Source organism: Lactuca virosa, chromosome 4, assembly GCF_052849685.1.
Source record: "Lactuca virosa cultivar CGN04683 chromosome 4, Lactuca_virosa_CGN04683_v6, whole genome shotgun sequence".
NCBI lineage: Eukaryota > Viridiplantae > Streptophyta > Magnoliopsida > Asterales > Asteraceae > Lactuca > Lactuca virosa.
This window is the reverse complement of record NC_136429.1, coordinates 323,026,429-323,049,574: the sequence shown is the minus strand read 5'-3', so window position 1 is coordinate 323,049,574 and position 23,146 is coordinate 323,026,429. Positions and strand designations below refer to the sequence as shown.

Genomic DNA, 23,146 nt, shown 5'->3' with positions numbered 1-23,146 from the left:
CATGGGGTAAAATAACCATTGTACCCCTGGCCCAATATGATCCAAAACTAAGGCCCAAACCCAAAACAAAAGCCCAACACTAAAATGTCCATAAAAGCATCAATGGCCTAATTTTCCAAATTGGGCCCAGACCTTTCTAATGGAGCTTATACTAAAGCCGAATATTCTCCTTAGTCTATAATCATGTTTCCAATTGGCCAACGAAGGCCCACAGCAACCTAGTCCAAGAATTGGCCCAAACCGAGGCGCACAATGTGAAGTCCATTTCTATATTGGGCCACAAGGCCCAATAGGCCTAACTATTCCAATATTGGCCCAAGATACATTCAGGCCCAACTATCAGCAAAATCCAAGCCCAAAACCATTAGAGCCTAAAGGTCCGAAGTCCACTAAGGACCAAATCCTCCTGAGAGCGTACGCCCAGCGTACCTCTTCTGTACGCTTAGCGTACTGGGCAAATGGGCTGTACGCGCAGCATACTACATCGTACGCCCAGCGTACAAACAGCTCATGCACAAAATCCATTAAGTGCTTAATACTTAATCCAACAAGTGCAAAACACAGATCTGAGCTATACATAACGTCTAAACCCATAAAGTCACTGACTTGGTGACTTTGCATGTCCCAAACAAACCCAAACTCCAAAAATGGCATTATACTTCCATAAAAGTGACCCTAACTCATGCTTGAACCCATTAAGACCTTCAAGATGGCAACTTTCTGTCTTAGGGACTCAAATGGCATCAAGGGTGGCAACCCCAAGTCTAAGAATCGAATTTGAACCATAAAGCGTCATTCTTGGGACCAAAACCATAACCAAAAACCACTAGCTAGATCTACATGAAAGATTTGTCAAGGTTGAGACTTTATACCTCCCAAAGCTTGCAAAGTTGATGGAGGTTCTGGATCTAGAAGCTTGACTCCAACCATAACTTGATCACCAAGTTCCTTCTTCTTCAAGGTCCAAACATAACAAGTCAAAACCCAACTTGATCCACATGAGAAAGCCACCAAGATCCAAAATTTATACTTCCTGGAGTTAGATCAATATGATTAGGGCTTGGGTCCACAAGCTTCAAGCCAAGCAATGCTTCCTCAAGGAACTCCTTCTTCCACAATAAGCACTCAAAAACACACTAAATCACCAAAAAGCTCAAGAATCACTCAAATGGAGGCTAAGGGTCGATTTCTAGGGTTTAGAGGGATGGAGGCTGAAGATGTTAGGGTTAGGTTATGAGATAAGGAGCTTAAATAGGGTCCAAGACCCTAAAATAGGGTTCTGATCTGATTGGAGTACGCCCAACGTACATATGGTACGCCCAGCGTACTCTTGGGAACTTTCGTGACCATCCTGGTCAGTACGCCCAGCGTACTCCAAGGTACGCCCAACGTACTGCCTTCTTCACTAGTACGCCCAACGTACGCTTTGTGTACGCCCCGCGTACTCGGTTAAGCCTGAAACCCACGAAACTTCCGAAGGCCATAACGTCTTCGTTATAAGCCCGATTTCGACGATCCTTATATCCACGGAAAGGTGACGAGAAGCCCTACTCTTCTAACAACTCAAACTTTTCTTAAGACCTTCCGAACAAAAATCCATTTTTACACAAAAGCCCGAACTACCACTTTACCGAAATACCCCTAGGCTTCCAGAACATGAACCGAACACCCGGATCACTTATGATACATCACCCATACCCAAATAGGTCTAGACCTTACCTTCCCATGAGCCATAATCCTTACATTGAGCGACCTTCGAGCCACAACCTCAGACTAGGAGTCAATTCGGAACAGAGCGTTACAACTCTCCCCCACTTAAATTAGATTTCGTCCTCGAAATCATGCATCACCTTCCCCGACATACCAGACAACCTGAGCAACACCGCCACAAACCCGTGAATACCGCAGCCTACCCAAGGCAACTAAAATCAATCCTCATAGGGTTCTAGAACACGGAGATGAACGAATTCCTTGCAACCTGATCGCATCTGCTCCATCTGAAATCTGAAGTCTCGAGATGATCTGTCTCCCTGACAGACTGCCCACATCGAATCATCATCGAACTGATTTCACAAGAAACCAGTCTAGATAGAATACTTCCCACTCGTAATACCTTGAGGCTTCCTAAAGAACAAAATCGCCGGTCAACTACGACTACCGAATAACCAGCAATTCCACATACATACCCCAAATCACTGAAGTCGCTCCTACTCCTCTTGCTGCCACATGGCTGCTTTCCTGGAGAACACCCGGGGACCTCTCTGGTCCCAACCTGTCTGCCATCTGTCCGGAACAACGGACACCTTCCCGATTGCTGAACCGACTAGCAATCACACACTCGCCCCACGCGACCTCCGAAGCGACCTCGTCTAGCCGTAGTTGCCTTACCGCCACTCTTGACCCTGTCAATTCTTCTGACACATCCAATCCTCGTACCCTGGCAACCCGTCACCACTAAATCCAATACAATAGTGCGCGCTACCCGAATACGGTAGTCTTTCGTCATTCCCAGTCTCCCTCGTCCTGCCATTTCCTGATCCCGTCGTGTCGTGGCCCCATTGCTGATGAAACCAACCCGAGACATATCATGATGGCTTAAGCGACCATCGAACCAACCCATTCATTACTGTGGCATCCTGCATTTGATGCCCTTGGCATCCTGATGCTCCCAAATCTCATCTCACTGAAATAAAATCATGTACTGAATATGCGCGAACCCCGATTCGGAATCCTTTCCGAAACGAGTCGATACCCCGCTACTACCTCGAGATCCATAATGCATCATAACTTCCGACATTCCTTACTTGACTGATAAATAGATACCCTTAGCCGATTTCCCGAGACTACCAGTCCCGTACCCGGTCCAACCATTAGGTTCCCGAGAGATCAAATATCAGGACTACCCAGCCGTAGCCCTCCTACGTCACGTACCACTTATCCACATGATCCTGCGACTCAACCGCCTCTACCAGTTCCGTCCTAAATTCCCATAACCATCCGGGCTCGCCCCCGGATAACTGATCGGTCCATCACCTCTGGTACTAATCCTAACTAAGTTGTGGATTCCCCGCAATCTTGCGAACTGGTCTATCCTAGCCTCAATCATTTGAATGAATTCGTGAATGCTACGGCTCCCCTGCAGTCTTACAACACTTTCCAAACTATTTGACCGATAATGAATGCCACGGCTCCCCCGTAGTCTTACAACACTTTCCACACTATCCGACTGCTAGTGAATGCTACGGCTCCCCCGTAGTCTTACAACACTTTTCACACTATCCGACTGCTAGTGAATGCTACGGCTCCCCCGTAGTCTTACAACACTTTCCACACTATCCGACTACTAGTGAATGTTACGGCTCCCCCGTAGTCTTATGACACTTTCCACACTCACATGATCACTGACCATAACCATATCGCTCATCTATCAATCCAAACACATCTCAACGTTGAGCGCCTACGCGGTCTATCCTCCCAACTGAACTCAAACACTGACTGGAACTCTACCTGGTTCCCTCCCCCAAAGCCTGTTATATGACATCAGGCGACACAATCCAATTGTTGGGGAGTTTCCCGAACTCCCATCCACGATATCCTATATTCGGTCAGCCCCTAAGGCCACCTTTCCTCCCCCAAAGGGGAATGTGAAACGCATCCTCCTCTCACACTCGCTTCTATCCTGGATATCTAAATATCTCTCCCCCACTTAGATTAAACTAAGTCCGCTCAGCATATGAGGATTGAAGGATTACCAAACCCTCTCTCGTTCCAATGATCAATATGTTGACGGTCGGTGTTTAACAAAGCTTGAACACCATGATTAACCCTTCCAAATCAACACGATTCCCGAACTCCAACTAACACATCCTGTGTCCCAAAAATGCCAATGACTCTAGCTGCGCAAACTGATATTACACTCAGATCTCGGAGTCCAAAAGTCGGATGCTCCCACAACACTTCGGTGACCATTTCTCTCTTCCTTTGACAACCCCGAAAGCCTTTCCCAACATAATTGCTAAGGTTACTGGAACCTAGTCATAATTCCCTCGTTCAAGCCCTTGAACCAACCTCACAGATGACTGGAGCAGGTGCACTCATTGCTCCTCCCTATGGGCAATCCCTGAGGATGCGGCCAAACCTGTTACACCCGTAGCAATCCCAGATCACTGAACACATTCCAACAACGACTCGGCGCAATCATGGTACACGCGGAATCCGCTCCGCGAGATACCTCCGTCCGAAGATCTCTCAAAGATTCCTCGACATGCTGAATGGCATCTGACAACCCTTCCTACCCCAGACAATAGCATAAGACCAACCTGAGATCCAACTTATCACAATTCCCAAGCGATACAAATACCCGGTATCCACCGGAAATGGCCAAAGATAGGATATCCGCAAACATCTGCAGGGATCCTGACCACCTCCTCCTGTGATACCTCGACCACTCTGAGAGCATGATGTAACACCTCATTCCGATCCTAATGACAATCCAAACCCTTGGAACGAAACTTCATCGCGCAGTTTCTGCAACCGTTGCACTGGATCCGACCCTGCTGGCCTCGCAAAAGCTGATCCAAACTCTTGGGTCTCCGCCCGAGACCCTCCAACAAATTCATCTGACCTGAACCTCTCGCATTGAGGTAGTCCTAATCAATCTTCCGTCCTCGGCTCTGTGATCCCTGTCTTTCAGGGTCTCGCACCCTGATCCACTTACTAGCTCATTTGCCGCGGTTACACTACAACAGCTGGAGCAATCTCTGCTTTAAACCTAGCTACAAACTATCCCTGAGACTTGGTCTCCGATCCCGAATGTGCAATAGGTCGCACAATCCTTGCCGCCTGATCCAAGGTGAACTCAAAATCCTGGCAGTCCTTCCACTAACTGGCTCACCACCGGAGTTGGGACCAAACCCTGGTCCTTCCCCTTGCGTGCGCATCTGCATTCTGCATAGCAGCTATCCCCACGGTCCAATCATAACCAAGAATTCTCCTTCCCAGGCTTCTTAGACTCTCCAAGACTTTCCCCGATGCGAGTATGGATCCTGTGCTTTAAGTAGTACGGGCCTAATACTACCTTCCACACCTATCCATACTTTCCTCCGGAATCATCCTGAATCGTCTAAGTCACCTACTTCCATGATGTACCAAATGTCTGCTAAACAGCAGCACAATATCCACCGAAGCACCTCCTAGGCTCCTCCTAGGTTCCAAACTTCACCGAACTGCCCCACTAAGCTCACTAGAGCATATCCTAGGCTTTCCTAGGTTCCCAACCTCACCCTGCCCTCAACTGCTGAAAGATTCCCATTAATGTCAACTAGCTACCTCATGAATATAGCCATATGTAGCAGAGATCAGATAATCCTTCAAGTAAAAGACCCGTCCCTAGAACGGTTGGACTCATACAAGAGCTGCGCAATAGGGTCAAGTCCATCACTCTTAGATTATCCATTCAGTGCTACATGTGACTTAGCATATTCACTTAATAGCTAACTCACATTAATAAGAGTCCTACAAAGCACAAAGCAAGCAACATTCAGGTAATCGGTAAATCTAACCAGCATACACTAGACAAGTTAGTCTATCCTCATATCCAGTCCGTAAGTAGGTAACACCTGTCACTAATCTCATCCTAGGCTCTCCTAGGGTAGTCTCCAACCTGCGAAGCTATCATCGGACATTCAGTCCACGTACCACAACCCATGTTGTCCACATCCATCCATTCTCGCTGTCGGCTGCCTTATGCATGCAAATTATACACAGAACAGGATCTAATAGAATAATAGACTCTACCCTAAGACCACAGGAAATAAGGTTAAATCAGCTATTCTAAGGCTATAAGATCCTAACCGTATACAATTTTCAAAACATACACATTGCAGTTACAAACACCAATTATCATTCTCATTCTAGCATGACATCCAATATCCTCATGGCTACAAGCACCACATATCAGGCCAACCTATTGCTGACTACTCAGCACTAGCATGCGAGTCTACCAGCTCATACAACATATAAAGGCATATCTCCTAGTCCAAACTAGCATGCGTTACACAGATTCATAATCAAATCATAACCGATAACAAATGTGGGTATTCTGGGGAAACTTACTTGAGCTCAGTTGATTACATGCACCACACCCTTTCTTGTCTTAGAAAACCTTTTCCTTGAAAACATTTTCTTTTGAAAGTTTTTGAAAACTTTGCAGATCCTCAGTTTGAGTTCAGACACACCCGAAGGTATCCCCGAATCCCTCAATCCAAGGCTCTGATACCAACTTGTAACGACCCAAAAATCAAGGGAAAAAATTCATTTTTAATATAACTAAAACATTGATACCATTTATTTCAAACATTCCAAAACTTCGTTAAGTGAATCATTTATCAGAGTTTATCCCAAAATCATTCATTGCGGAAATCATAGGTGTGTGCACTGTGATCAACCCGAGCTTTTGATTTCCAAATCGATGATACCTGAAACCAAAACTGTAAACCGTAAGCACAAAACTTAGTGAGTCCCCCAGAGCATACCCCACACACAATCCACATAACACATAACATATTAGCTGTAAAAGCTATCTCTACCACATAAGCCATGCATATAATCATATAAGGAAGCCCTGGAAACCCTCCAGGGTCTTACTCCGGGTGTCATGGGAACCCCCACATGGTCTTAGCCCAATGCCTCGGGAACCCCCCGAGGTCTTTGACCTAGGATGCCAAGGAAACCCTCCAAGGTCTTACACCTAAGTGCCTCGGGAACCCCCCGAGATATTTGACCTAGGATGCCTAGGAGACCTTCCAAGGTCTTACACCTAAGTGCCTCGGGAACCCCCCCCCCCCCCCCCCCGAGGTCTTCCATGCAAGTATCACAAAGACAACTAGCATACCAAATACCACACAATCAACTAGCATATTGCATATATAACTATTTGCCATGGGAACCCCCGCATGGTCTTTACATAAATACATAATGTATCAATAGCACATTCGCAACAATCATCACGACTAAATAAATGGGCCGGCCTCGGTGCCTTAGACCCATTGGTATGGTGAGAAGACTCACCTCGCATTGCAGAAGCTTCCCGCAAGAATTCCTTAGCTGCTGCCCCGCCAGCTTCCCGAGCTGTCACTACCAATCAATATACCCAATTAGCAATTAGGGCCCATACCATAATCCCTAATCCATTCATGGGGTAAAATAACCATTCTACCCCTGACCCAATATGATCCAAAACTAAGGCCCAAACCCAAAACAAAAGCCCAACACTAAAATGTCCATAAAACCATCAATGGCCCAATTTTCCAAATTGGGCCCAGACCTTTCTAATGGACCTTATACTAAAGCCCAATATTCTCCTTAGTCTATAATCCTGTTTCCAATTGGCCCACGAAGGCCCATAACAACCTAGTCCAAGAATTGGCCCAAACCGAGGCGCACAATGTGAAGTCCATTTCTATATTGGGCCACAAGGCCCAATAGGCCCAACTATTCCTATATTGGCCCAAGATACATTCAGGCCCAACTATCAGCAAAATCCAAGCCCAAAACCATTAGGGCCTAAAGGTCCGAAGTCCACTAAGGCCCAAATCCTCCTGAGAGCGTACGCCCAACGTACCTCTTCTGTACGTTTAGCGTACTAGGCAAATGGGTTGTACGCGCAACGTACTACATCGTACGCCCAACGTACAAACAACTCATGCACAAAATCCATTAAGTGCTTAATACTTAATCCAACAAGTGCAAAACACAGATCTGAGCTATACATAACGTCTAAACCCATAAAGTCACTGACTTGGTGACTTTGCATGTCCCAAACAAACCCAAACTCCAAAAATGGCATTATACTTCCATAAAAGTGACCCTAACTCATGCTTGAACCCATTAAGACCTTCAAGATGGCAACTTTCTGTCTTAGGGACTCAAATGGCATCAAGGGTGGCAACCCCAAGTCTAAGAATCGGATTTGAACCATAAAGCTTCATTCTTGGGACCAAAACCATAGCCAAAAACCACTAGCTAGATCTACATGAAAGATTTGTCAAGGTTGAGACTTTATACCTCCCAAAGCTTGCAAAGTTGATGGAGGTTCTGGATCTAGAAGCTTGACTCCAACCATAGCTTGATCACCAAGTTCCTTCTTCTTCAAGGTCCAAACATAACAAATCATAACCCAACTTGATCCACATGAGAAAGCCACCAAGATCCAAACTTTATACTTCCTGGAGTTAGATCAATATGATTAGGGCTTGGATCCACAAGCTTCAAGCCAAGCAATGCTTCCTCAAGGAACTCCTTCTTCCACAATAAGCACCCAAAAACACACTAAATCACCAAAAAGCTCAAGAATCACTCAAATGGAGGCTAAGTGTCGATTTCTAGGGTTTAGAGGGATGGAGGCTGGAGATGTTAGGGTTAGGTTATGAGATAAGGAGCTTAAATAGGGTCCAAGACCCTAAAATAGGGTTCTGATCTGATTGGAGTACGCCCAACGTACATATGGTACGCCCAGCGTACTCCTGGGAACTTTCGCGACCATCCTGGTCAGTACGCCCAGCGTACTGCCTTCTTTACTAGTACGCCCAGCGTACGCTTTGTGTACGCCCAGCGTACGCTTTGTGTACGCCCCGCATACTCGGTTAAGCCTGAAACCCACGAAACTTCCGAAAGCCATAACTTCTTCGTTATAAGCCCGTTTTCAACGATCCTTATATCCACGGAAAGGTGACGAGAAGCCCTACTCTTCTAACAACTCAAACTTTTCTTAAGACCTTCCGAACAAAAATCCATTTTTACACAAAAGCTCGAACTACCACTTTACCGAAATACCCCTAGGCTTCCAGAACATGAACCGAACACCCGGATCACTTCTGATACATCACCCGCACCCAAATGGGTCTAGATCTTACCTTCCCAAGAGCCATAATCCTTACATTGAGCGACCTTCGAGCCACAACCTCAGACTAGGAGTCAATTCGGAACAGTGCGTTACATTTAGGCCCAAATTTCATTTTACCAAAAACTTGTGTTTTAAGTTTTGGGGCCAAATTCTACATCAAAACTTCAAAACGGTTAAATGATTTTAAAGGATAAACTTTTTCTAATACTCATACGAGAGGCGTCTCAAAACTAGATAAAAATTCGGTCTTTGGTAGTCCCGAAAAACGTGTCGTGTCATGTTGGGTTGAAATATGAGTTGAAAAAAATTCATCATAACCATACCCGTTTAATATTTTTGTCGTATCGTGTCTCCCCTTTTATTTCATGCTGAGTTCATGTCAGGTTAGCAGTTTGAGACTTTTGATTTTGTAAATGTGTTGGGTCGTACAATGTTGAAACACAAAATGTGTTGAAAGAGTAAGAGTTCGTGTAAGAAAAAAGGAAAGAGTGAAAAAGGAGCAGGAGTTTGGCACATGGAATGACGAAATGCGTAGAACGTAGAGGGCAATGTGGAAAGCATATGAGTTGGAAAAGTGGAAGGGAGAGAGGAAACTGGGAGGAGGAAATAGCCAAGTGGGAGTGTGTGAAGTATGTGAGGAAAAAGAAAAAGTAAAAAATAGAAAGAAAAAAAAATGACATAGACAGATAGATGGTTTTCGAAATGAAATAGCTCAAATCTTTTTATTTTATATGTTTTTTTTTGGGCATATGAGCATATCCAATTTATCTAAAGAAATTGAAAAAAAAAACATATAAATTATTATGTCATTTTTTAGTTTAAATTTGTTCTAATATTACCTGCTTAATTTCCCTGTTGTGACATGTAAATCTATTTAATTTTATATTGTGTTAACATGTTATGTAAGTTTTGTCACATCTAATCTTCGGTTTAATCCGATTTGTTTAATGTTTATTGAAATTTATACCGAAAATCAATTCCCAACGGTTCTTTAACTTTATCAAATACATATTGTATTATATTTGATTATATAAAGAAAAAAAAAAACCAAATACATTTTATACTTTAGTTGCTATCGAAGTGGTCCCAAATTTTTGGTTTAGAGTACGATAAATAATAGCCACGACATCTTCATCGATATAGATTTTTGTGTCTTCTGCGGTTGCTATTAGGAGGATGTCATTTTTAATTGGTAAGCAAATAATCAAGGTCATCATCATTTTGAAAATAGTTGAGATTATGATAAGTAAGAGCATTGTGCCTTCGGTAACATATACTCAGATAGGCTGGGAAATTCCCCTCGATAGACAGGTGGCAACTTGACCTCTAAGTAAGGACAAGAACGTCCGTGCCCAATCAAACACCACAATCATGAAAAGCACCTGAACCGAGACCTAAAACTGAACCGCTGAAGGAAAAGTCAAAAGCTCGAGTAAAAAAGAGAGGAAGAAGCGGTCGAGCTCAATTTCTTTGATGTAAAATAGTTACAATTAACCAAGGTTAAAATTGCGAAAAGTAAACTGAACCCGATCATATGTGAGTCGTTTTTGGGTAAGATTGGAGTATGATCATATAATCGGATTATAAGATCAATCGTAAGATCATTACTATTTATCTTTTTAAAAAGATTTCTAGTATTTTATCAATGTAGTAACTAAGACATTGAATATGAACCTTAGAAATTGTTTATTGTTAAATAATGTATTTGACGAAAATGTATTTTTTATGTTTTAAAGTATTTTTGGTAGGATCTTATGATCCCGATTCAATCTTATGATGAATTGATGATCACGATCTTGCAACGTAGAAAACGATCCTATATAAAGAACTCAATTTTGACAAGCTTGCAATTAAAACTTGTTTATACGTATTCTAGAGGGGCAATATGATCATTTACCAAAAACGGATATGTAATTGTTGAGTATATAAATTGCTTGATTTTTATATTTCTTACAGTAATTTAAAAAACAAAACAGATAAAATGGTTTTTTTCAAACCTGATAAGAAAGTTGGTCTACCTGAAAATGGCCGGTTTTGATTAACCATGTCTAGTTTAGGGTGTGATTGGAATCGAGTTTTGAAAGAAAAGTAATTTCCATATGACTTGTTAGAAATGAATTACAGCTTTTTCAGATAAAACGAGAATAATGCCCACGATTCAACATAAACACTTCTCACGTATACATCACGCCTCCATAGGCCAAAATATATAACCATAATTCAAGAACCACGTAATGAAATACAAGAAACACAAATGGATACTAACATTTTGCAAAACCACTCACAAACATCATGTCATCTTATAAAAAATTTAAAACGACAACATTGTTGGCAAACATTATAAATGTTCTACCATTGTTAATAAACGTTCACAAGTTAATTTCCAACAAAACCACTAATTGCACTCATTACTCATACAATTCACTACAAACAAATTAGCAATACAATAACTACAACACTTATATATAAATTTCAAAATACAAAAAAAAAAAAAAAAAAAAAAAAAAAAAAAAAAAATCAAACTAGAAAAAACCCATCCATCCACACACTAATTTCATCTTCATCATATCCTAACACACACATCCCAACTTTATGTAAACTTTACCTATCCATCATCTACAACCACCGATCTCCAACACAACACCCACCAGCCTTGTTCGTTTCCCTCCACTTATTTCCATGTTATTGGAGATGAATGAATATACAATACCAATATAATATAATATAAATTTGTTAATGTCTATGATGATAAATGACGTCTGATATTGCATGTGAGCGAGATTTTGTTCTCATGATTGTTTCATCGCTGTGTTTTATAAGCTCGGATAGTCTCCATGGTTTTTGCCATTTCCATTTGAATTGGAGTAGCCATTGATGGTGGCTCCTCTTCCACCTCCATAGTTTCCCGGAGGAGTGGCCCACCAGAGCCAGCTTCTTCAGAGACAACTGACCAATGGGCACCATCTGTTGTACTCATAATTAAGATTTTTAATCAGATAAATTCAGTATAAATAAATAAAAAGGAAGGAAGGATGTATGTTATGTGAACCTTTCGTTTCTGGTCTATGAAGGCGGCCGACTCCCTGACCGAACCATTAGCTATGCCTGCTGTGTATTTCAGCTGTTTTGGTACGGGTACAGAGTTTGGAGATAATGGTCCGCTCATGTCATCAGCCAAGTGTTTTAGAGAATTGTGGGCGTTTCCCTGTTTCCAATACCGTAGTTAGTAATCAAAAAGTTTTATGTTATACTGCTACTGTCTACTTGTTACTATCTACTAACTACCAACTACCGAATATTGGGTATTCTCTACTGACTTACTCGTTACTGTCTACTGTCTACCGTCTACCGGTTACTGCATAGTGTTACAGTAACCAGCTAATAATAACACATTAACATAGTAACCAGCTAACAATAACACATTAACACAGTAACCAGCCGACAATAACACATTAACATCGTAACCAGCCAACAATAACACATGAACATGGTAACCAATCAACAATAACAGTAACACTGTCGCTGTTATTGTTGATTGGTTACCATGTTCATATGTTATTATTGAGTGGTTACGGTGTTAATGTGTTATTGTTGGCTGGTTACTATGTTAATGTGTTATTGTTGACTGGTTACTGGTGACGATGAAAAATAGAAAGATCAAAAAGGTTAAAAGAGAAAAGTTGTGTCTTACAGAAGCAGATGAAGGCAATGCGGTTGCGACAGTTTGCTGCTCCCTAAGTTTTAGCTCCTTCTCGGCTTCTTTTCTTCTTAATTCACTTTGTCTAAGAAGACCCACAAGCTCTTGCAACTGTTCTTCCATTTCCTTCATGTCAATATCCTTTTCCCATGATTGGCACCTAAAAATACGACAAAAATCAGTAACTAGTAAATGATATTTTGCTATGACTGGGTAGAAAAGAATGTAGGATGCTATAATAAATGTTTAGTTTTTACCTAGCATCTGCAAGAGAATTGAACATATACTGAAGCAGATTTTTAGCATCGGCCATTGATCGCAGCTGATTCCAACGTCCACGGCTAGCAAAGGCACGTTCCCTTTCTTCTGCCTCAGAGAGTTGTGAAGCCATGAACACAAGTGAATTTGATGAAATGCTTAACATGCTCTCTAGTGAAGATATTCTTGACATTCTAGCTTCAGGTGATAAAGATGACGCCCTACACAAATTAATTCATCCATTCACTAAACTAAACTATCATTATAATAATTATAAATAATAATCATAAAATAATGAAAGTAGGTTTAACCTTTTTCTAAATGGTAAAAAGAAACAATAAAATTGTACCTAGAGAAAGCATTCTTTCCTTTTGGAGGACTAACTCCTTTTGCAGCAAATTCTTCAACTTGTCTAAGAACAGCAAGCTCTTCCGCAAGTGCAGCACGCCTGGGAAATAACCAAACTTTCTCATTAAGGCATTGTACTTTCAACCTTATTTTTATAAATAAATAAATAAAAAAAAAAAGATACATACACTTGGCTTTGTTTCTCATATTCATGTCGAACTTCATGAACATTCACCATCACCTCCAACTCATGATCAAGCCACCGCTGCAATGACTTCTCATTGTTCTGAAACAAAAAATATCAAAATTACATTTTTGCCCCTGGAAATACCGAAATTTAATAATGACATTTACCTGTACATTTGTTCCATTTCCATTGCTAGTCACTGCAAGACAACCATTGTATGGATAAAGACACTTTCTCAATCAGAATGAGACTAAATTAAATGACCATTTTACCCTTTTGCAAGGTTAAATGAGAGTAAAGGTTCATGATTTAACAACACAAACCTGAGTTGTCACGTGTTGACTTGCGGGCCTCTAGCAATTCTTTGAGCCTCTTGGTCGCCATTGCAGCCTCTTCTGTCTTTCTTTGTAGAACCTAAAAGTTGATAGCATAATAATGCCATAAAAAACATAGCCAATAATAGACTATGTTTTAAAATACAATTCTATAATTGGGTAGAAAAGTTAACAGTTTTCATGAGGTTAAATAAACATGAATAATTAAACAGTTAAAAGAATCTAATTCTAACCATTTTCTGGCGTTGATTTAGAGCTTGCAGTTTGTGCCTTTCATATTCATTCCTCCTCCCTTCTTTTTTAAGCTGCATTAATATCAAGAAATGGACAAACAAAACTATAAAAATCATATGGGATAAATGATTGGTTCAAATAGTCAAATTCAAGAAATAGTAATGTACTTTCATTGATTTGTATATTATAGCATCCTACTTTTATTTCTTCCTAATTTCCTATTACAACATTGTACTTTGAAAACTCTACCCAATTGACTACTATAAGTATAAGTAGGCAGATTTTTCAAAGTATGATTTCCTTATAAGAAAAAATTGGAAATACAATGCTATAATTGGTTAGATTTTCCAATGTTAATTGCATTAGTAATTTTTTTTTGAAAGTAGAATGGTGCAATAAGTATAAATGAGAGTAGGATGCCATAATACACAAATAAATGAAAAGTACATTGTTATATCTATTCTTGCATATCGCTCAGTGTTAATCTAAAAAAACCTTATATTTTGTGTTTTTTCAGGATTAAACCTCGAATTTAGTTTTTGCCTGAAAAAGACCTTGTATTTTTTCGTTTTTTACGAAAAAGCCCTCAACCTTGTATTATTTTCCGAAAAAAAATCCTCAACCTTTTTAGTTTTTCTCGAAAAAACCCTCACATTTTACAATTTTTTCGGAAAAAATAACTAAAAGGGCAAGATCGGAATATATATATATATATATATATATATATATATATATATATATATATATATATAAGGTTTTTTTTTTAGATTAACCCTATAGCTCAAAATAATTTTGTATGAAAATGCATGACAAATAATAACATGCCTGCAATAATTCTTTTTCACGAGATGCTTTCCACTGCCTGAATTGCTCAGCTTCTTGCTTTATTCTGTGTTGCAGTTGAACCTACATCCTTAAATAAGTTAATACCAAATTTGACCTCAATATATAAATATGACATAATTAAAAAAACAAACTAAACCTTTTGTGCCTTGATGAATTGTATCTCATCTTGTAACTTTTTTGCTGCCTCATCACTCTTTTGTTTTTGCTTCATGATTTGAACTTGACTATCTTTTTTCTTCTTCAGATCCAGAATCTGTGAAAAAATTAATACAATTAGAAACATGTTTATTTATTTATTAGCAAAGATATGAAAATAAAATAAAAATTAAAAAAATACCTGTGATTCGAGTGATTTTAACTTGTGGGAATGTAAATCTTGCAATTTTTGTGTTTGGCCATCTGAAGTAGCTGAAAGATTTTCAATTTCAGTCTGCAACCTGTCTCTCTCTTTCTTCATAAGTGAAGTAACAAGTAAATGTTAATATTAAATTACCAAAAATTGTAAAAAAAAAATGAATAGAATTTACTTTTATGTATTTTTATTTTTACCTGTACTGCTCTTTTTTCATCCTCGAGTTCCATTATTTTTTTTCCAAAATGTTGCTTAAGGGTCATTGTATCAAATCCACCAAAAAGTTTCATCTCCGACTGCATAAATAAATTTAATTTTATAAGAACAAATGTAGATACAAAAATAAAAAATAAAAAATAGAAAATTTTACACACCTCCTTTTGTTCTAAGCGTTTATTCAATTCATGTAGTTCTTTGTCCATGGAGTCTTGTAGAAGAGTGTGCTCCCATTCTTTTGCTGCTTCTTCATCTATACCAGTAGAATCACCTAATTTCAATATTACAAGAATGCCATTAACTAAGAGATAAAGTTCAGATAGTGTTAAATGCAAGAAATAGCAACATACTTTCTTTATAGCATCCTACTTTCATTTCTTTCCTAATAAAACTGAAAGTACAATGCTATAATTGGGAAGATTTTTTTTGAAAATAAGAAAAGTTTTGAAAGTAGAATGCTGTGATAAACGAATAAATGAAAGTAAGTTGCCATTTCTTGTATTTATTAGATCTTTCAAATAAGGTAAACTTATACCACTTTCACTCATCTGATAATCAGATGAATCGACACTACTTTGTAAGCTTCGTTTAATTCCTTCATTTTCCAAACAAAAGGAATCATCACCCTGCAAAAAGTAGTTATCAGGTTACATTTACACAAATTTATATAAAATACAGTAGAACGTTTTTGGAATAAATGGAATCTAAAAAAGAAATTAGAATCTAAAAAAGAATCTAATATATCACTATACTGATATAGTGAAAAATTATTATTTAGTGCATTGCATACTTTAGTATCCATTTCAGAGTGATCAATGGCAATGCCTCGGCTTCTGTAAACATGAAGCTCCCTACAAAGATCCTGATTAGTAGCTTCAAGCCAAGCAATCCTTTCCCTTAGTACCTAAATCAAGTTAAAAAAAATTAATGATCAAATAAACAAAAGTACATTACAATTTCTTATATTCCAAGTAGCAACATACTTCCATTTCTTTGAAGACTTACAACTTTTTCTTCTTATACTTTGAAAATTTATTCAGTTATAGCAGTGAAACTTGCTTTGTATTTGAATGACATTTGCTATAAATATGTAGATTTTTCAAAGTATAATAAACAAATCAATGAAAGTATGTTGCTATTTCTTGCATTTAACCCTTTTGTTGACATACTTGTAATTCAACCGAAGAACCTCCACCACGAGCACAAAGTTCAGCCTGCAAACACTCTAATTGTTGGCGCATCTTCAACATTTCACTGGACATTGGATCCCTATTGACCTGGTCAAAGGTCAAAAGTCAAAAGTCAAAAGTCAAAACATTGGTCCTATTTTAGTCAAACCCTTCAAAAATAAAAACTGAACTGTAATTATACAGTTATGACTTACCACAGGCTTATTCTGGATATTTCGAGCGCGATTAGCATACTTCAATGTGTTGAGAGTTTCCTCAGCATTTATATCAGCAGGACTAACACATGCTGGAAATTTATAAATTTATAAATTTATGTTTTTGGAAATATAAAAGTATATGATTATAGGATATATAAATTATAAAAAGTTACCAATCATAACGGTTCTACTGTTTCCACCAAGTGAATCTTGTAAGAGACGAGTGAGTTTACTATCTCTGTAGGGAACATGAGCACCTTCTTTTCGTTTCTTCTCATCACCAAGGGCACTTATGACATTTCCAAGTGCAAGAAGACCTTTGTTGATATGAACTCCTTCTTTGAACCTCATTCCATCTGAACCTGTTCTTTTAGCTCTTTCTGATCCAGCAAGATCAACTAAATGCAACTTTGCACATAAATATTCATCACCCATGGAGTCATTTGAATTTGAATCGGCTTTTCGTATTTGTTCAACCGTTATTGTGAAAATGGCATGTGAACGACTGCATACAAAAAGTGAGCACACATAAATGGATATACAGGATAGGACTGGACAGAACAGGTTGTACTGTGTTTGACATGCATTAGACTGAGACTGTCAGACTCGTGTCAATGGGACAAGATTACTTTTTTTGTCCCAAACAAGGTGGGACATGGACTCGCTCTCGATCTCTATTATGTGCAAAAGACATAAATACCCCTCATCACTCTTGACTACATATAAAAGGTGACCACACATAAATAAATATACAGGACAGAACAGGTTGTACTGTGTTTGGCATGCATTAGATTGAGACTGAGACTGTCTGGTGTTAATGGGAGATTACTTTTTTTGTCCCAAACAAGTTGGGGCAGGGACTAGCTCTTGATCTTTCATATGTGCAAATGACATAAATACCCCTCATCCTCATCATTGAAAATAGCATGCTTGATGTTAAGATTATAAAACTTGATTGGTTATTCGACACAAATTGATGTCAATGGGACAAAATTACTTTTTTGTCCTAACCAAGGTGGGACAAGGACTCGCTCTCGATCTTTCGTATGTGAAAAAGACATAAATACCCCTCATCCTCATCATTGAAAATAGCATGCATGATGTTAACCTTGATTGGTTATTCAACTGATGTCAATGGGACAAAATTACTTTTTTGTCCCAAACAAGGTAGGACAGGGATTCGATCTCAATCTCTCATATGTGCAAAAGACATAAATACCCCTCATCCTCGTCATTGAAAATAACATGCATGATGTTAAGATTATAAACCTTGATTGGTTATTCATGTTTGTACTCCCTGTTGCCCTGCTTAAAGATCCATGTTCCAGACAATCAGCCATTTCTTTTAGGGTTTGAACACCACATTCAGTTGACCCTGCAAGTGTTATGACACCATTTGAAGTTTCACGAATTTGTATTGGTGGCTTCCCTGGAATATTTACTTTCCCATTTTGCCCATTTGGTGACTCTGATTTATTACTGGAATTGGGATCCAGCAAGTCCCTTACTTCTTCTTTTAGAATCTTCACATGAGAATATTTCATTAAAACATTGATTGAAGGGTATTAAAGTAAATTGACATAAGGAGAGGAGAGCAATAGAGCATACCTCAATGAAAGAGACATGCAACTGGAATTCTATTTGATGCTTTAAACTTTCAATCTTGTTGAATAAAGCACTCATAGCTTGAGGAATAAGCCCTGTTTGGGCACCATCTTTGCATCCAGAACCCATGGTGTATGTCTTTCCTGAACCAGTCTGTGAAACTTTAATTGTTAAATATCATCATAAAAAAATATAGAATATGAATATATCTCCATTGTTTAAAATAAAAAAATACCTGGCCATAAGCTAAAACAGTAGCATTATATCCTTGAAATAAACCATCAACAAGAGGAGAAACACACTCTTCAAACATGGCAGATGATGGGGTTCCAGTGCTTCCATACACATGATCAAAAGTAAAAGAATGTGTACCAAGTTGCACCTGTAATGTAATCAATGATTTAGATATTTATATATTAAAAAGTAAATTACAATCTTAAGTACTATTTCAGACCTTTTAGATGTGATTATAACATTTAGAGATTTTGCTTTCTAAAATCTATAACAAAGTTCCACAAATAGATAAATGATTTTGATTTGGTAGCCCCTTTCCTTTCTAGGGAAGATACTAATCACAGAGAAACTTTTTCATGTAAAAGTCTGAAGAAGGGCCAAAACTATATATGAATCAAAGAATTTTCAACCTCAAACTACCAAAATAGAACAGCTATGAAAAGAGGCTCTTTTAAGACGTCCATAAACGATGTATAACTCTATTAGGTTTATCAGACTTCATTATCTCGTTTTGCTGAATGATTCAGATAGTTTACCAGAAGAGAGAAGACAAAAGCTGGTAAATTGGTAAAAAAAGAAAAAGAAATTACAGGTTAATAGCAAATGATCAGAGAGTATAAATCAACACACCAACACAAAAGTGTTCATGATTTGCATACTCATGTTATGTCTTTGACTAATGAGTCGGCTAATACATTAATAAACACATTAAAATCGATCACTTTGTGTTGGAAACCATGAAGACCAAAAAGCTAGAAAACACCCCTACCATGGGTTACCTATAAACCTTTACCAAACTTGGTATTTAGTGTGAAGAAATGTGTGATGATTGTTAATCTGCAATAAATCTTAATTGCGCATGCAATTTCCCAATTAATGACAAAAAAACACTTCCAGAAAGCACCATCACAACTAAAAGTTAAGTTAGTTCTCAGATCACGAACAATACTATCACAGTCATAAACATGCATCTTGGATGGCTCTTCAGATTTCCCCCAAATAAGTTAAAATAAAGAGAAATTCGATGCGTAATCGTAGTGGTAGAAGTGATAGTAATTGTGGTACTTCACATTTGAGATCTACTGGATCTCTCATAACTCAGATTCATTTATCTCTTAGACCAATCAATGCCACCAAAAACTTAAACCAAATTAGGGAATCAGCAATCAGCGAAAGAAGAGACGATTAGGAGATGAGTGAGTGGGCAATTCCTTAACCTGAGGTTTCCCAGGGACGACAGCGACACAATCCTTACACGCTTGAAGCTTTTCATCTCCGATTAGAGGCCTTATGTGTACTGCTACTTTGACACAACAATCCTCCATAGTCGTGGCGGAAGCCGCTGTTTCCATCACATTAAGGCAACAGTGGAAGTAGATTTCTGCAAACAGCTACAGATTGAGAGAATGAGAAAGTAATTTCACAGCAATGGTATTCACCAAATCAGTTGTTCAGCTTACAAATATGAGATGAGATGCGATGAGAGAGAGAGAGAGAGAGAGATGAGTGGTGGTAATGTGGAGTGCAGCAAAAGGGTGGGGGTGGGGGTGGGGAGAGAGAAGCTAAACTGTAACGACAGCACCAACAACAACCTGTAAGTAGACTTGAGTTACATTTCCTTTCAGAGTCTTCTTTCTTCCTTCCTTCCTTTCTTTCTCTTCTTTTTTATTTTTATTTTCCTTTGGAAAAAAAATACTAATAAAAGTACATTTTATGTATTTGTCGTTTGTTTTTCTAATTATTTCTTATCAATAAGTTATATTTTACAAACATCGTATTTTAAAATATCTAATTAGATTTATAATAAAATTTTACTTTAATCTAAAATATAAATAAATATAAATAAAAGTTTATAACAAATAAATGGACAAAATGTACTAAAATCGGTATATATTGATCAAATTTTATAGGTTTATTTTCATTTCGTTCCGAACACTTTTTTCTATCTCAAATATTTTAACATATAACAGGAGGTTGAAAATGATAATAATTAAAAATTTATCAAAATTTAATGGATTTAATAAAATATTTATTATTATAATTCAATGTCCAATCTTACATTAAACTTGGTAACCACCTTAAACAGCCATAACATGTAAATATAACAATGTTCTGCATAGGAAATTTATAAAACCTTACTGAATATAATATTTTTTATGTAGTGTTTATAAAACAAATCAATAAAAACATATTTACCTTTTTGTCTACAAAATAAATTACTACCATTTTGGCTTCCTTGTGGGTTGTGTGTTCCTTGGCATTCACTGCAAAGCAGCCCATATGGTTTGTGTGCGGGTGTGAGTGGCATTAAAAGCGTCTAATTACCCTTCAACGGCTCTCCCTGTCCGTTTCGCTTTTTACAGTTTTGCCCCTGAGCATTTCCCCGGGAATAATTATTACTTTTATAAACATAAATTGTTATCGTGGTTTTATTTAGAGTGTTAAATCGGACATTTGTATTGTGTTTTTGTCTGAAACAACACATATGACAAGGTTTTATGTAATACGAACACGACAGAACATGATATTATGATTATTTTCATTAACACGAAAATGAATTGATAAAAACATAACAAACACGACAAAGATAACATAATGCAGTTATTAGTTTATTTAATTCATACTTAATCATATATAAGACGAAAACACGAAAAACACATGTTAAAGCGTATCAATTTCTTATCGAGTTTTGAATATGACACAACATTGTGTTTTTTTACAACTAACATAATTACACGAACACAAATTCGAATTTCGAATTCATCTTAATTTCATTTCGTGTCGTATTTTTTTCATATCGTGTCATCAAATGAAACCTCTAGTTTTATTATATGTTATAACATTTTGTCACATCTATTTAAATTTGGTTAAGTTGTTTGTAGAAATTTGTTGTTGTGATAAAAGTATCTAATAGAATTAAGTACAAAAAGTATTCGTATATTAATCAAGGTATAATATTCTATTTTTGTTTGAGTATTGTGTTTAAAAAAAAGTTATAACTATCACGATATTATCCAAATGTAAAATAATTATCAATGTTATAATTAAAATACATTTATTTGAAGTATATTTCTCTAGCAGAAAATTTTGGAAATATAATGAACACATTTGTTTCTTTTTTAAATACAATGTTATGAAACTAAAAAATATAGATTTTCAATTAGGGGTATAAACGAGCCGAACAGATCTCGAGCTCAGGTAGGCTCGGACTCGACTCGTTTTAAAATTCATGGGGCTTGAGTTCGAGCTCGGTTCGTTTCGAGCTTAATTTTTAAAGCTCAAGCTCGACTCATTGATAATTTAAAATGCTTGAATTTCGTTCGGGCTCGACTCGTTTGTCAGGCGAGCTTAAACGATCGTAAGCTCGACTCGAGCTCGCCACGGTTAATAGTCAAATATCAAGCTCGTTAAAAAGCTCGTTTATCATTATTTAATATTTAATATCCAATTACTTAATTATAATTTAATATATGAAATTGAAAATAAAATTTATATTGTATAAATATGCATAGGCTTGTTTAGGCTCGCAAGCGTAATCGAACTCATCAAATGAGGCTCGAGCTCAAGTTTATTTAATAAATGGGCCTGAAACTAGGCTCGAGCTCAAGTCAAGCTTTTTATGAGTCAATCCCGAGTAGCTCACAAGAACTCGGTTCGTATACATGCAATGTTGTAATAAAGATAAATAACATTAATATACTTTTATTTAAAAAACTAATTAGTTATCAACATTGATATCTTTTAGTTAGTCTTTAATTTATATAACATTTAATCCAAGTTACTATCATGGAGTTTCTTGATGGTATTTATTGGTCAAACATCTATTACAATATCAATTATCATTATTGTTTAGCAAAAAGTTTTATATCCATGATTTATTAGTTGAAAGGCAATGAAAGAAAAAAGTCGGAAAGACAGCGCGATACCACGTGATGTTAGGAATCGGAATAGAATAAGAAGAGTGATTTTGGGGCAGCTTCCATTCCGTGTATCTTAGTCCTCACACTTCTTCCCATTCATCCCTGCCAAACTGTCATTTTATTTTTTTTATTTTATTTTTGTCTTTCATACATATAAATGTTCCTCGTCAAATAATCTAAATATGTCAAAATCAACTACATCAATTAGACCAATGTTATCCAATAATTTAATATTTTAATATGTAATGTCTTTTTCAGACAACAAGAATGAATTGCTAAATTTGATGTATTGTTAATAGATGTGTTGTAACGTTAGAATGTATGTCTAAAGAAAATATCTTTTTTTCTTAGACAAGTGAAGCATTCACTTATCTAAAAATGCTTCGTAATTTAATTCCTCTGATTATATGTTTGTTGCTCTTTCAATTGCTCTTTTAATCGTTTTGAATCATTGTTGCTTTCGTTTTAACATGTTTTTGTCGAGTCTTTTATTTGGTTGACTTTTGTATGTTAGAATGGCATCAAGTATCCATCTTCTTATAAAAAAATTAAAAAAATAAAAATAAAAATAAAAGGATAAATTGCATCCTTTGGTAGGTGATGCTACGTCGATCGTCCACCTAGC

The 23,146-nt window shown here is 37.6% G+C and overlaps 1 protein-coding gene across 2 annotated transcripts; it reads right to left on the bottom strand.

The window, feature by feature from the left end:
• Positions 1-11,183: 11,183 nt before the first annotated feature.
• LOC145108518 (kinesin-like protein KIN-4A) lies at positions 11,184-20,182 on the bottom strand. Of its 2 annotated transcripts, none has more exons than XM_079045559.1 (24): positions 20,062-20,182; positions 19,819-19,982; positions 18,603-18,749; positions 18,371-18,520; positions 18,032-18,285; positions 16,936-17,267; positions 16,760-16,851; positions 16,545-16,652; positions 16,166-16,279; positions 15,911-16,001; positions 15,534-15,646; positions 15,357-15,455; positions 15,145-15,258; positions 14,944-15,060; positions 14,787-14,867; positions 13,961-14,032; positions 13,716-13,806; positions 13,560-13,591; positions 13,394-13,491; positions 13,207-13,305; positions 12,857-13,078; positions 12,594-12,759; positions 11,952-12,107; positions 11,184-11,866 (listed from the first exon to the last, which is right to left on the bottom strand). In XM_079045559.1, the coding sequence occupies exons 2-24, from the start codon at positions 19,951-19,953 to the stop codon at positions 11,636-11,638; spliced, it is 3,114 nt and encodes a 1,037-aa protein (XP_078901685.1). In that variant the 5' UTR covers positions 19,954-19,982; positions 20,062-20,182; the 3' UTR covers positions 11,184-11,635. The 2 variants fall into 2 exon arrangements, with proteins under 2 accessions (XP_078901685.1, XP_078901686.1); XM_079045560.1 differs by having other exon boundaries at positions 19,819-19,992; positions 20,062-20,155.
• Between the last annotated feature and the right edge of the window lie 2,964 nt (positions 20,183-23,146).

Excerpts from the sequence above, each read along its gene's own strand:
- LOC145108518 (XM_079045559.1), bottom strand. The coding sequence starts at position 19,953 with ATGGAAACAGCGGCTTCCGCCACGACTATGGAGGATTGTTGTGTCAAA. Across the intron at positions 14,868-14,943 it reads AATTCATCAAGGCACAAAAG|GTTCAACTGCAACACAGAAT; the intron begins GTTTAGTTTGTT and ends TTAAGGATGTAG. Across the intron at positions 13,079-13,206 it reads GGAAAGAATGCTTTCTCTAG|GGCGTCATCTTTATCACCTG; the intron begins GTACAATTTTAT and ends TAATTTGTGTAG.